Source organism: Leptonotus elevatus, chromosome 4, assembly GCF_054856555.1.
Source record: "Leptonotus elevatus isolate MCC_2025b chromosome 4, RoL_Lele_1.0, whole genome shotgun sequence".
Classification (NCBI taxonomy): Eukaryota; Metazoa; Chordata; class Actinopteri; order Syngnathiformes; family Syngnathidae; genus Leptonotus; species Leptonotus elevatus.
The window spans coordinates 10,857,733-10,870,892 of NC_141242.1; the positions used below are offsets into that span (position 1 = coordinate 10,857,733).

General features: G+C 39.8%; 2 protein-coding genes across 10 annotated transcripts in view; one reads left to right on the top strand and one right to left on the bottom strand.

Moving 5' to 3' along the window:
• Positions 1-218: 218 nt before the first annotated feature.
• Positions 219-12,673, bottom strand: LOC147175494 (proton myo-inositol cotransporter-like). Of its 5 annotated transcripts, none has more exons than XM_086074073.1 (12): positions 12,523-12,673; positions 9,317-9,765; positions 8,868-9,027; positions 7,381-7,589; positions 7,049-7,157; positions 6,810-6,973; positions 5,116-5,230; positions 4,893-5,021; positions 4,465-4,583; positions 4,031-4,183; positions 3,073-3,245; positions 219-1,561 (listed from the first exon to the last, which is right to left on the bottom strand). In XM_086074073.1, the coding sequence occupies exons 2-12, from the start codon at positions 9,732-9,734 to the stop codon at positions 1,484-1,486; spliced, it is 1,827 nt and encodes a 608-aa protein (XP_085930199.1). In that variant the 5' UTR covers positions 9,735-9,765; positions 12,523-12,673; the 3' UTR covers positions 219-1,483. The 5 variants fall into 5 exon arrangements, 4 of the variants coding, with proteins under 4 accessions (XP_085930199.1, XP_085930200.1, XP_085930197.1 ...); XM_086074074.1 differs by lacking the exon at positions 12,523-12,673 and adding an exon at positions 9,868-10,163; XM_086074071.1 differs by lacking the exon at positions 12,523-12,673 and having other exon boundaries at positions 219-1,378; positions 1,493-1,561; positions 9,317-10,163.
• The window catches only part of lrrk2 (leucine-rich repeat kinase 2), a 44,019-nt gene continuing 43,506 nt past the window's right edge, over positions 12,648-13,160 (top strand). For 4 of the 5 annotated variants that reach the window (XM_086074066.1, XM_086074064.1, XM_086074065.1 and 1 more), the window contains exon 1: positions 12,648-13,061. In XM_086074066.1, coding sequence (XP_085930192.1) covers positions 12,926-13,061 — 136 coding nt within the window. In that variant the 5' untranslated portion in view covers positions 12,648-12,925. The remainder of the gene's footprint in view (positions 13,062-13,160) is intronic. The other variant, XM_086074068.1, reaches the window with a different exon arrangement.

Genomic DNA, 13,160 nt, shown 5'->3' on the forward strand with positions numbered 1-13,160 from the left:
TGGTGCTATCAGAGGCATGCACAAGCACGCACGGAGCATAATTATCACTAGAAGGTTGGGTCTGTAATAGGACATCTTGGAGCTTTGGCGACATCTTGTGGCTGCGAAGTGTGACGCTGTTTCAAAATAGGCCATATAATCATTGGAATAACTTGTTTTTTATACATGGCAAGGTTCACAAAAATATATGTAAATGATGGAGAAAAAAACTTCACACATTATAGTTGTTAAAACCATTTTATTTCCCTTCAGGGACAATAAATTTACAAGTCCTACATATTTAATTAAAAAAAACAAAAAAACTTTTGGTTTTCAAGTAACTTGAATGTCTCCAGAAACAGATTTTAACAAGTATACAGTCATTCAACAACATGACATTCTATTTGATATAATGAAATCATTATGTTGCTGTCCAATAAAAAAACACTCCATATTTTTATGTTGTATTTGTATCTAAAAGGTGGGTGGGGTGAGGGGCAACATTTGGTGCATTTTATTGGATAGTGACAATGGCATATAAATATTATTCAATTAAAAATAAATCCCTTCATAAAGCTATCAGACTATACCATACACAACTGTGCAAAAGTCTTAGACCGAACCCACCTATTAAATTTCCCTATTAACCTCCACTGAGCTCAGCTACGTGAACCACTTCACTAGCAATATCAACCATTTAATGTGTAAATTGTATCCATGTAATAATTTAGAATTTATCAATCTTTTTCATGATAATTTATTTACTGTCTCTGATGGCTATAGATGCCAAATGTGCATTGCATCTGGGAGGGATAGCAGTGAATGGAAATGAGAACATACAATGACAAAGATGATCAAACATTAACATAAGAAATTTGCAGGGCACTGCGGCCCCGGCCTTTGAAAGAAAAAGGACCGCCTTTATCACAGGAGTGGGCAAACTGTCACGTCAACTCCATACATAGTGGTCGCTTTGACCTACTTTTACCCCCGAAAACGAGTTCAACAAAATAGATGGACAGTATTCATGTTTTGATGAATTATCTCAATAAATAATTGGTTCATTTAATTATTGTAATGAAAAGTACATATTTAGAAAAAGAAAAAAAAAGTCATTTGATTAAATAATTGGTTAATTACATAGTACAGGTTTATAAAACATGACGATGAATGACTTTTATCCTTAGACTAAACTTGCATTTACACACACACACACAAACACACATTTGACCTTTTTTCCCCCTTTATCTGTCCCGTTTAAAAATGAAATATGGGCCTTAAGCGCAATTGTTTGCCCACCCCCAAGACCCTAAGGGTGTTCTTCTACCCGCCCATGCAAAGTTAAGGCTGTGTGGTAAAAAAAAAAGAAGTGCTGAGTACACAAAGTTGGTCATTTTAGCTGTGGAAATAAAGAAGATACATTTCAGAAAAGCAGCAGCACGAAAAAGAATTAAATGTGGCTCTACTTATGTATGTGATATACAAGATTGTGCTTTTTTTTTTTTTAACTTACAGTGATATAGGCTATGCCATTTTCCAAGCCCACCATCCCGAAGTCCACTGGGCTGAATTCCGGACTTTTCTAAAAACATTTCAGCCACTTTTAGTGAATCAATTAAAGCAGTAAACAAATAAATAAATAAAAAGGCTTGTAAAGTGCACCACCAAGCACCAAATCATGAGCATGGCCCAGGAATGTGTTTCAAAACAAAACATAAAATCTCCATTTACATCGAAGAGTACGGTTCAGTTTGGTACGGCATGTTTCTGTTGGAAGAATACCAAAGATGACAATTTTTGTTTGTTGATGTTTTTCTGTTTGCCAATCAATTCCCTCAAATGGCAAATATTGCTGGGTCCAGCCGTACCGCAATGAATGGAACTGCTTGTGGCTAAAATATGAAGGCATTGGTCCAAAAATTTACCGTACTCTTGACATGTAGATGGAGTGTCAAGAATTAAGTCATAGTAATAATTGTTCTGTGGCTTAACAGCATAACTGTCACGCTTGTTTATCTAAAATGGAAAACCTCATTTGAAATCATAACCCTGACTTCAAACCTAAATTTGAAACTGTAAACTTGGTTTGAATCCTTAACGAGACACCCTAACCCTGACTTCAACCATATTTTAGAAACGCGGCTAAAATAATAAGGCATTGGTCCAAAACATACAGTACTTTTGTTGGCGGAGTGTGCCAGTAATAATATTAAAGTAATAAAGAGTACTGTGACTTTAACACAACTGTCCTGATTTGCTGAGAAGCATGAGTCACCGTCACTTGAGAAAGAACTCCCGTGCCGTTTGTCCAACACTTGTTTTCTTGTCTTGAATCACGCCATTTTGGACAAGACACTACGTGCTTTTCACCAGTATGTATGTAGAATGTAAAAAAAAAAATCAGGTGAAATGGGATTGACTGAATTGTGCAAATGTCAAGGACGCATACAATACCATCTTATTCTCTGCACTGATGAAAATAGACAATAGCATAACATTTCTATGTACATTAGTTTTGGACAATTGGACTGCACTACAATGATCACTTACTTTATTTCAGTAGAAAAAAAACACATGTATAGTTCCTTAATATTTTTCCTATCTTTGAGATCTTTTACATACTACAGGATTTAACATTTTAAGATGGTTCATGTTTAACACTAATAGTAATTTGGCATACCTACTTTGCTTTAGTGACTTTCTCTTATAGTGACTTTCCCTTGTAGATAATATATAATGTACCTATTGTATGTTACTATGTTTGTATGTGTATGATTTATGCATTTGTATTTATTTATCTATGTTAACGGAATGTTAAGAAGAAAGTTGTACCCAAGTGAAATTAAGCCAGAGACTGATTGGAGTTGCCCGAGTAGGACAGTGCCACAAAATAGAAAGAAAGAAAGTGCAAATGATGCTTAATTTATGCTCTTCGCCACTAGAGGGCAGCAGGTGATTTTCCTCCCAGCTGCAGCAGTCTTCACAAAAACAAAAAAGACAAGACAAGAAAAGAAAAAGCCAGAATCCCGCCGCCACAGTCTAGTCTATGTCGGAGGTGTCGTTATCCGACGGGAGGTAATTGTTGCCTTTTACCCGGATGTACTGGATGTTCTGATTGCTGAGGTTTGGGGAGGTGCCGCAGGAGCAGAATGGGCCGGTGAAGAGGTTCTCGATGTCCTCTAGCTGCAGGCCCTTCGTCTCGGGCAGGCACCCGAACGTGAAGAACAGGCCCAGCACAGTGAAGCCCATGTATACGGTGAAGATGCCTGACAGGAAACACATTTGATCAATACGAAGCTCGACATGCCACCCTAACTCCAATTTGAAAGCTTAACAATCAATTTGAAGCCAAACCCTCATTTGAATCTCTAAGCCATGGTTTGGCCTGAAAGGCAAATTTGAACCCACGCCTTGTTTGAAATCCTAACCGTATTTTGAAACTCAAATTTGAAATTCAAACCCTGATTTAATACACACTCAACTAAGCTTGAAATCCCAACTTTAAACCTCTAACTCAGGCTTGAGACCTTAACTTAAAACCATAAACCTGGATAAAGGCTCTAATTTGAATCCAAAACCAAGGCTTAATATCATACTTTGAAAGCCTAATTTGAAACTCTGATTAAAAAACTGTTTTTAATCGATCCTAATTTGAAACAATCTTGTCTTTAAGCATTAATTTGAAACCCTCACTGGAAACCAAAACATTTACCCTAATTATAAACCAGCTTGGAATCCTAATCTTAAACCCTAAACCATGCTGTAAACCCTAATTTGAAAAAGAAAGAATATACATAACTTTGCCTTTTAACCCTAATTTCAATCTCTAACCCTTGTTTGAAACCCTAACCCCTGGTGGCTTAAAGACAATATTGAAACCCTGATTTTAAACTCTTATCTCTGGCTTCAAAACCTAGACTATGCTTTGAACCCCTCAAAATCCTAACCCTGTCCGAAAATCGAATTCTAAACCCTTACCTAGGCTTGTAACCAAAATAAAAACTAACCAAGGCTTGAAACCCAACCCTTGTTTGAAAGCCTGTTCAGTCACCTTGATAGGTGATGAGCTCTGCGATGTGAAGAAATGTGAGGGAGAGAACGACATTGAAGATCCAGTTGACTCCTGCGGAGCAGGCATTTCCAGTACTGCGGGCCCACAGTGGGTAAATCTCAGAGTTTATAGTCCAAGGCATGGGGCCCATTCCTGACACGAAAAATGTCACATTTAGTGTTTGGTTGTACAACTTATCTTTACAAATGTATGACAGTTGACACTCGGACAAACTACAGTAAAACCTCCTCCATTGCCGGTTCCGGGTTCGCTGTCCTTTTTTTTTTGTTTGTGTTATCAAAGTTGTACTTTTCACCGTTGACATTTAAAAGGGGTTTGTAACTTTGAGAATGCGTGAGCTCTTGCAAGCCACCAGCAAGCATGTGTGACGTCGTGGTGAAAAGGGTTATTGTTTTAAAAGCATGCTTGCAGACCTGGTGCAAAGAAAGTCAGGTAGAGGAGGAGGCCCATCAGCACGATCCAAGAGTAGGACGTGGGGCAGAAGTTGTAGGCCCAGAATGGACCCTCTGATGTCTCCGTCTGGTTGGCACACCTGTGTGATTAACATTGCAGAAAAATAGAAACATTTACATTATTTCTACATGCATTCAGGTTTGTTTAATCTTCTGTCAAATCCATTCATATTCTCAAAAAAAAAAGAGCATTAATTAATACAGTAAATGTAAAAAAAAATATTTTATTTTTTTAAAACGACCACAAAAAAAACTCGCAAAAATACCATTAAATATAACAAAACCTATTGAATAACTAAATCACTTTCAGAGACTAATAAATAAAAATGCCAACAAATATATGTGAGAATTTCAATCAAAAGTCAGCCAGAATGATCACAACAACCTACCCTCCCCACGCTGAGTGTTCGGTGGACTTTGCATTGACAGGCAGGCAGGAGGAGTCAAAAACACTGCTGCTGCTGTTCTCGTGGTAGCAAAAGCCACAAGCGGGATTCAACATGCAGTCTCCACAGAAGCTGGCGAGAGCAATCACATATTAGTTATAATTAATTAAAGACCCGGCATACATAATCAAAAAGCAAATATAGGGGGCAGAGGATATATTTTTACCCATATTGTGAGCACGAGGAGTTGTTGGAGTCGAACGGATGCAGTGTCACAGGGGGAGAGTACTGTGCTGACAGCAAGAAGCCAACTGACAAAACAGTGAGACCCACAGCGGTACCTATTTAAAAAAAAAACACAAATAAAAACAATTAAAAACAGTATATTCCTGAGCCCGATTGTGTTACCATATGGCAAAAAACGAAAAACATAACTAGAGCTGGAGAGTATCTAATTTCTATCTATTAATTTGACTTTATTTGTGTTTTTACCTTGCAGCACACCGAGGCAGAGATAAAGGCAAAGGGAATCCAACCAACGATTAAAGATTGACATATCGTTTTGAAAATACCATCCATCCATCGTTTCCCCCCATGCAAAACACTGGGAAGTATGCACGGTGATTTCTTCACATTATTATAATTTTTTGACATCCTGTTTTAGTGGGTTTTATGAGCTGCAAGCCCAAATAATGTAAAAAATAAACAAATAAATACTTGAAATCACTGAAGTGGGCCCTGATTCTACAATCTATTAAAATTTTACTTTTGGAATGGAATTACAAAAATAATTCAACTTTTTGAGAATATTCTAATTTTGTAACAAGCACCTGTATTTTTTTTAAATAGTTTCCGTAGTTCAAAGCGACTCCATGCACTGCTTCCACTAACAACATGGCTGAATAGTTTAAATATTTTACTGCCACACGACAAACAACCCCAACAGTGCCAGCCGATTTCGAGCATTTTAACTCATCTTTCAAGGCAAGCAGGATTCTTCTGTCCTTTATTTCATGAGTCAGGCATTTACGGTAACAAATAAAGCCTGCTTTTCAAAGACAAAGACATATCATGCCGTGCCAAGTTTGCGTGGTTAAAAAATAAAAATAAATGTAATTGTTAACATGGAAAGTGGCCATGCCGCCGCCGACAGGGTTCAGGGTTAAGATAGTTCAGGGATTTTTCATTATAGTTTGTTTTGACTTTTGTATTTTAAATTCACTTAGTTTTAATTAGTTCTAAAATTTGCTTTGTTAGTTTTTATTAAATTGTATTTTTTTATATTAATTTTAGTTTTTATATTAGCTTTATTTTATTTATTTTTTAATATATGGTGTACTTGTGGATTTCAAGATTTAAGAAAAAGGTAATAAAGTCAAGTAAGCTACAATTTCCAAATGACTGTTTTGCCTTCCTTCTGTACACCCAAATTCTGAGGAGAGATTTCTCTAAAAATTGTTTACATAAATATATCTGCAATTTCACGTTTTTAAGATCCACAAATATATCAACAATTTCCACGTTTCATATCCACGATTTACACGTTTTTCATATCCACAAATGTATCCACGATTCACACGTGTTTTTCAGATGCACAAATTTAGCCACGATTTACAAGTTTTTATTTTTTTGATATTGCGAGTGCATTTATCATGACTGATCATTTGTAAATATTTCATATCTCCATGTGAATTGTTGAATGTGCGATTGTGGATTAGTGGGCACAAGCATTTATTTTTGAGACAAACACCACACAGTTTCAAGATATACAGTACATTTCCGTTGTCTAAAAAAATTAAATAAAATAGGACTACTGCGTAACCTTCAAAAAGTAGTACAACTTTTGTTTTCGACAAAAACTTTTTAAGTGATCTATAAATAAGGTGAAGTTCAGGTGAGTAGTGCACTGTGACAACTCACCCATGAGGCTAGCCAACGACAGCTTCCTGCGTCCAACTCTGTCCACAAGCCAGATGCTGAGGGATGTGCACACAAAGTTGGTCCCGGAGGTGACGGCCGACAGCCAGATGGCCCGCCTCTCGTCGCGCACACCTGACATCTGCAGAATGGTGGCGCTGTAGTACCTAGAAGAAGGGGACAAGAAGCTCACACGCGGAGCCCGAAATTGAGATCCATCACAGAAAAAGGAGAGGACCTACATGACAGTGTTAATGCCCGTCAGCTGCTGGAACATCTGCATGCCGCAGCCCACCATCAGAGCCCTGCGAGTGGGCCCATGGCGGAGGATGCGCAGAAAAATGAGCCCGCCTGGAGAAGAAACAACTTTACAGCTAACCTTTCAAAATTCATCCATAGTTCTTATTGGTATCTCTTGGTTCTTATTCAACCAATTCAAACCATTAAAACTCTGAATCCTGAGGCCCCTGAATTTCATGTTTTGGGTCCCTAAACCCTACAAACAGAATTACAATTTGCTGTCGATGTAATAACAAAAAAGGCATAATGTGATGCCTTTTCCCCCCGCGCTCACCTCCTCGCAGCTCCTGCTCTTCCTCCTCAATGCTGGTCCTGATATAATTGAACTCCTCATCCACGTCCTGGCAGCCTCGGATGCTAATCAGGACCTGGTGGGCCTCTTCTTGTCGGCCCTTCTGCAGAAGCCAGCGGGGGCTTTCGGGCAGGAAGAGGAAGCCCACAAACTGCAAGATGGAGGGCAGCACCGACAGACCCAACATGTACCTTGACCAATGAAAAATGTATTTTAAAAGGTCGTAGGGTCCATACAAATAATGATATTGACAGTAAGCTTTAGTAGAATTATTATTTGATAATTCACTAAGATTTTGAAATTGCATGATGATTACTTATGTATCCATCTTAATTATTAGTATCCATAGCTTTGACCTGCAGTCTTTTACGCATCGGTTCACTATAACAACTTCACAAAATTCGACCCAGCAATTGTGGCATAAAGTCAGTAAGTCATAAATCATAATACAACAATAATGTCTTTATTGTATTTAAAAGGGGACAGTGTATATAAATGAACATTTTCAAGTAAATAAGCCACAACCGTTGGCTAGTTTCTATCTGTAATCCCTTGGCCGCTTGTAATATTTGAATTTAGTAAACTTGTGTAATGTTTACTGAGCATCAACATCAGGTATTCTCATGCGTGTGTGCTTATGTTCAGCAAACTTTGCAATCCCCAAGGAAGGAAAGTAGTGGGGAAAAAAATAGTGTGATTTGAATATTAAACATTTATTCATTAACGACTTGATATTTGGTAATAATGCAGCTGCTTTCAAAACATGCAGTAGGAAAAAAAACTATATCTAGACTTTAGTTGGAACCTTCAAAAATATATAATAATAACTTGTTGATTTGATTGATTTTACTGATTAATTTTGAGTTTATTTGACACACAAACTGTTTTTTATTTCTTAAAAACACAATGAACACAATAGTGTGACTTTTCCAACCCATCTACCGCCAGTTGCCCATCCCTGGTGTAGATTTTCAGTCCTTCTACATCATGAGTCAAGTGAAGTTTATTTGTGTGGAACTTAATCCTAAACGACTGTTCAGGGGTTCATGAGCCCAGATTTGACAAATATTTGCAACATCCCGTGATCTTAACTCCCCAAGGAACTCTTCTACTTTGTTGAATTTGTTGTGTGTAGTCTTGTACTTCTCGTGAATATGACTTAGGCAACTATGCCACTGGACTAACAAAGCAAGTTTTAAAATGAGTCATGTGAGATGTGATGTTTTCTTAAACTGACATTGAATGGAAGCTGGCCTTGAGGCAGTCCCTTGAATGTGCAGTATTCAATCGAGACTGACAAAACATTGCTCCACAACATTGTTTGCGTTCTTGTTTAAGTTTCGTGAGTAGCTTCCCCCAATCTGTTTCAGCGCATACGTTATATGGAGACTGTGTATTCAATTACAAGTAGCATCTGCAGTAGCTTGACTGCGTCACTCCACAATGTTTGTTTTGTCAACAATGTTTACCTCCAGCCATCGTGGCTCATGTAGCTGAAGGCGCCGTCCACCACGCTGGCAATGAATTGTCCGGCGGTGATGAGGACGGTGATGACGGTGACCAGCTGGCCTCGCATGTGAGGGGGCGACACCTCGGCGATGTACACGGGGAGCGTCATGGAGGCCACGCCTGGTGGGAAGAATCCCTCACTCAGTAAACTGCAGTAATATTCGTTGGTCTAGAATATGTACGTCGTGTTTTGCGGCACCTTTCGGTTGCTTTATGGGTCATAATGTTGTGACGTTATTGGTATTGGGTAGCCCAACAATAGTTAAGATCCCTACGAGGAGCCAACATATTTTTTTCAATTCCTGGTTTATTCCAGAAAGAAAAAAAATTAGTTAATTCCCATGGAAAGTCTCCAACTTTGAATAACCCTGCAATTCAGCAACACGAACGGTCGCTAACAGAAACTCACCAATCCCCAGGCCGACGATGATCCTGCCCACCAGGAGCACTTCCTTGTTGGGAGCAAAAGTCATGATTAACCCGCCGACGGTGAAGATGAAGCTGGCCAGCAGTGTGCACTTCCTGCGCCCAAACACCCCATTGAGGAAGCCACCGCTCAGGCTGGAGATGGCCGCCGCCCCCACCGTACTGGAGACCACCAGCTCCTGCCACAGGGTGTTGAGGTTCATCTCCCGCTTGAGGAACAGCATAGCACCCGACACCACGCCGGTGTCATAGCCGAAGAGGAAGCCACCCAGAGCCGAGAAGAAGACCAGCACGTAGACGAAGGGCTGCGTTGGCGGTTTCCCCGACAGGTGTTCCGACGTCGGTGAGTTGATGAGACGCCGCTCGCCATCATCCTCTGCAGTGTTATTCTTGATGCCCATGTTGAAGCGCGTCAAGCTGTACTCATCCTCCCTGTTGCACATGGGAAGCGGGAAGGAGGGGTCAAACTCAAATGGAAAACAACAACTTTTCCTCGCCTCTCACTCGGGAGTTGTCAAGTCTGTGTGGACGTACAACAAAGCCCTCCGATCTTCACTTGACACTTGTCGGACATTATTTACGAACCGTCTAGGTTGTCAGAACACGCTTTTTGCGGGAAATTGCGGACACACTTGTTTAGCTAACGTTTGAACGAGCTAACGTGCTATTGTCCCGAATGTTCTCTCCCCGCTGCAAGAAAACTCACTCGAGCGTCGTGTCATACGCGAGGGGGAAAAAAGGGACTTAGGACGACTTTTTTTTAATTATTACTGCCGAGCTATAAGTACGAGTTACTCCCCGAGTCGCTCTACCGCCATGTTTGTGCTACGTCACCAACCATACGACCCTCCTCGCCCCCACCGCCCCGTGACGTCATTTACATGTGTCGAATGTACAATATTAAAAAAAAAGTGCAACTTCTTGTAGACTGGAGAAAATACCGGCAACTATTACAACAGACGATTTAACTTTTTTTTTTTAACTGTTAAATATATACAGTACAGTACTTTTTCACAACTTGCAACACGTTTGTAAGTAAAATAGTCATCGATCGTTCTGAGAAAATACATTTATGCCATCAAAACAACGTGTTGTGAAGTGAGTAACAACAAATGCTAAATTACTGAAAACATACGTGATGCAGCGGCGGTCTTAGCATGAATGCGCCCAGTGCGAGACCCTTCTACACATTCTGCCACCAAAATGGCACATTAGTACTTTTACTGTATATTACCAACCTTTTTGTTGTTGAGAATACTTCCTTGCTCTTTACTTTTGATATGTTAAAATTTAGACCGAAAATGGTTGAGAACATCAATTGCAATTGATTGTCAAGACATAATGAGGCCTTTTTCGCTTTTGCTTGCATTTTTATTTACCAATTCTTCAAAGCAATAAATACCAGCATGCCCAGTTATGCATCACTTGTAAAGTTTTAACACCCATGCTATTAGTCACTGTATGTTTTGGTTTTCACTTCGTTGCAACATTGTTTTGTTTTACCGTAGGTTTTGGGTAATGTTCTATATTGACACACTCTCCGTCGTCCTTAAGTATGAAGTTGTGAATTAGTGCTGTTGCTCAATGAAAGAGCTGCTTCTATAGGAAGCTTTAGTGCGCCCAACTTTTGCTTTCTGGATAGCATACAACAACATTGCAACTGCATTCATTGTTTCTTTTCCTCATCATAGGTGCCAACAACAGCAACACTTTTACATCTGTTACCATTAACACAATTAATTTGGTAGGACTAATACTGCTTTATCCTCATAATAACATAAGCAATCAAAGGCAGGCAAATTGAGGCAGACGATCATCCCACGCTGATGACAATTGTCATTTTGGAATTAAAGTTCAAATTGGGCACTGTTGGAAATCATTTCTTTGATTTCTGCGTGTTCAAATAAAATTCAAAGTTGAAGTCTCGTGGAGAAGTTTTGCTAGCTTTATTTCAGAGTCTGAAAGACATCTCTAGAACCTGGCTCAAATAGCCCTGGTCCCACAAGTGTAACATTCTCAAAATACACTCACTCATTTATACCAAAACAGTTCCCTCCCCCTTCATTGACAAAGAAACAGTAAAACAATGTTAATTAATCTAACAGCACTTAATGTAAAAAACACCCACACTTTTATTTGGTTATATATTTTTAAATAAACTTTCAGGATGTACATCACAGTTTAGCAGTACATTTCCAAATTTGGGCATATAAATAAACTTGACAAGCTTGCCGGACTTGTTTGGCAACATGACAAATATTTGCGGCAATACAGTATTCATATTCTCGTTTGAACAAGATTCCAAATGTTTTTTTATTCAGTAGGACTTTTGATGTGTTTTTCCATTTGGTGCTCATTAAAAAGTGTATTTTAATGGCCATACCTTATCTCGATTACAAATCCACTAGTTTGTTGTTCTTTGTTTTTACAAAACTCTTAATTATACAAACATCACTAGGTAAATATCTCCTGGTCTTGTCCAGGTCACATTTGAAACACAGGGAAAACGAAACCTTAACTGGAGCAGAACCAAAGTTTGATTTGCACCCACTTTGGTATTTTCAACACCCCCCCCCCCCCGCCCCAAATCATTGTCTAAAACGAAAAGCCACTTCCCTTTGGCATTCCCATAAAGAGTTGGGAATTGTGTTTAATCTTGTTTTTTAAACTGTATTCAGTGATTTGTTTATATTTAGTAATACTGCATAGTTGTATATGTTGTGTGTTTTAAATGACATTTAATTGCATATACAATGCGCTGTTTTATCTACATTTCAGGCGGTGCTGTATTTCTACGTTATTATCAGCTTGAAATGCAGTTTATAACAACGTCAGAACAAGTGGGAAAAACACACCCGGAAATATAATATAATAATCCGATTTTTGTCGTTGCGTTTTAGACACGCTGAATTAAACGGGCAACATCAGTTTAGCTAGACAAACGGTTACGGCGAATCATTCGCACCTTTAAGCATTCGCACAATCGACAGTCAAATTAAAATAGTGTATTTTTCCAATGCAGTACGGAGCCTTGGGTCAATCCTGATGCTTTACATATCGCGGCTGTCACCAGACACCGGCATAGAAGAAGACGGGGGCAGTTCACATGACAGCTTTAAACAATCATTTACATAAAAAACACCAAGAAAAAAACCCACAGAATATTTTTCGAGTAAACTAGTTACCCACCTTGTTTATATGACAGGCAAGTGACCGGAGAGGAGAGAAATAGAAATCCTGGGAGACCGCTTCTTTCTCTCAGTCGATTTCCAAACGGGAAGTTTGTTTCCTCTTCCTGTGTGGAGTCATATGATGCGACCGAGGGAGGCATAAACACGCCTGTCTGTGGCTGTCTGTCAACGAGAAGAGGGGCACTGCATACACGCACACAAAAAAAAACCCAGCCTGACTGAAAAAGAGGAAGACCAGCGAAAGTTGACTCTCTCGGTGAGACATGTGTGCCGATGCGGTTGTCTCGCAGACTCCCTCGCGGTCCATCTCGCCGGCCAGGCTGCAGCGGCCGCTCGGCCCCTCGGAGCCTCTCCTCGAGGCTGCCGTGATCTGACCGCCCGCGGGTAGCGTTTGACGAGATATGGACAACAAAGATGAGCTGGGGGAGAGGCTGAGGAAGCTTCTCGTCAGGCTCAGGAGCCCCCAGGAGGACAGGCAGCTGTGCACGCTCATCCAGATCCTCCAGGATTTGCTCTTCCTGTCGCACACCGACCATGGTAGGGGACAATTTGTGGCTGCATGTGCATGACGTTAGCACCACGTCCAACCCTTCAACTAGTCCTTTCCTGTAGAGCCACCCTTTACTCTTTCCCTAG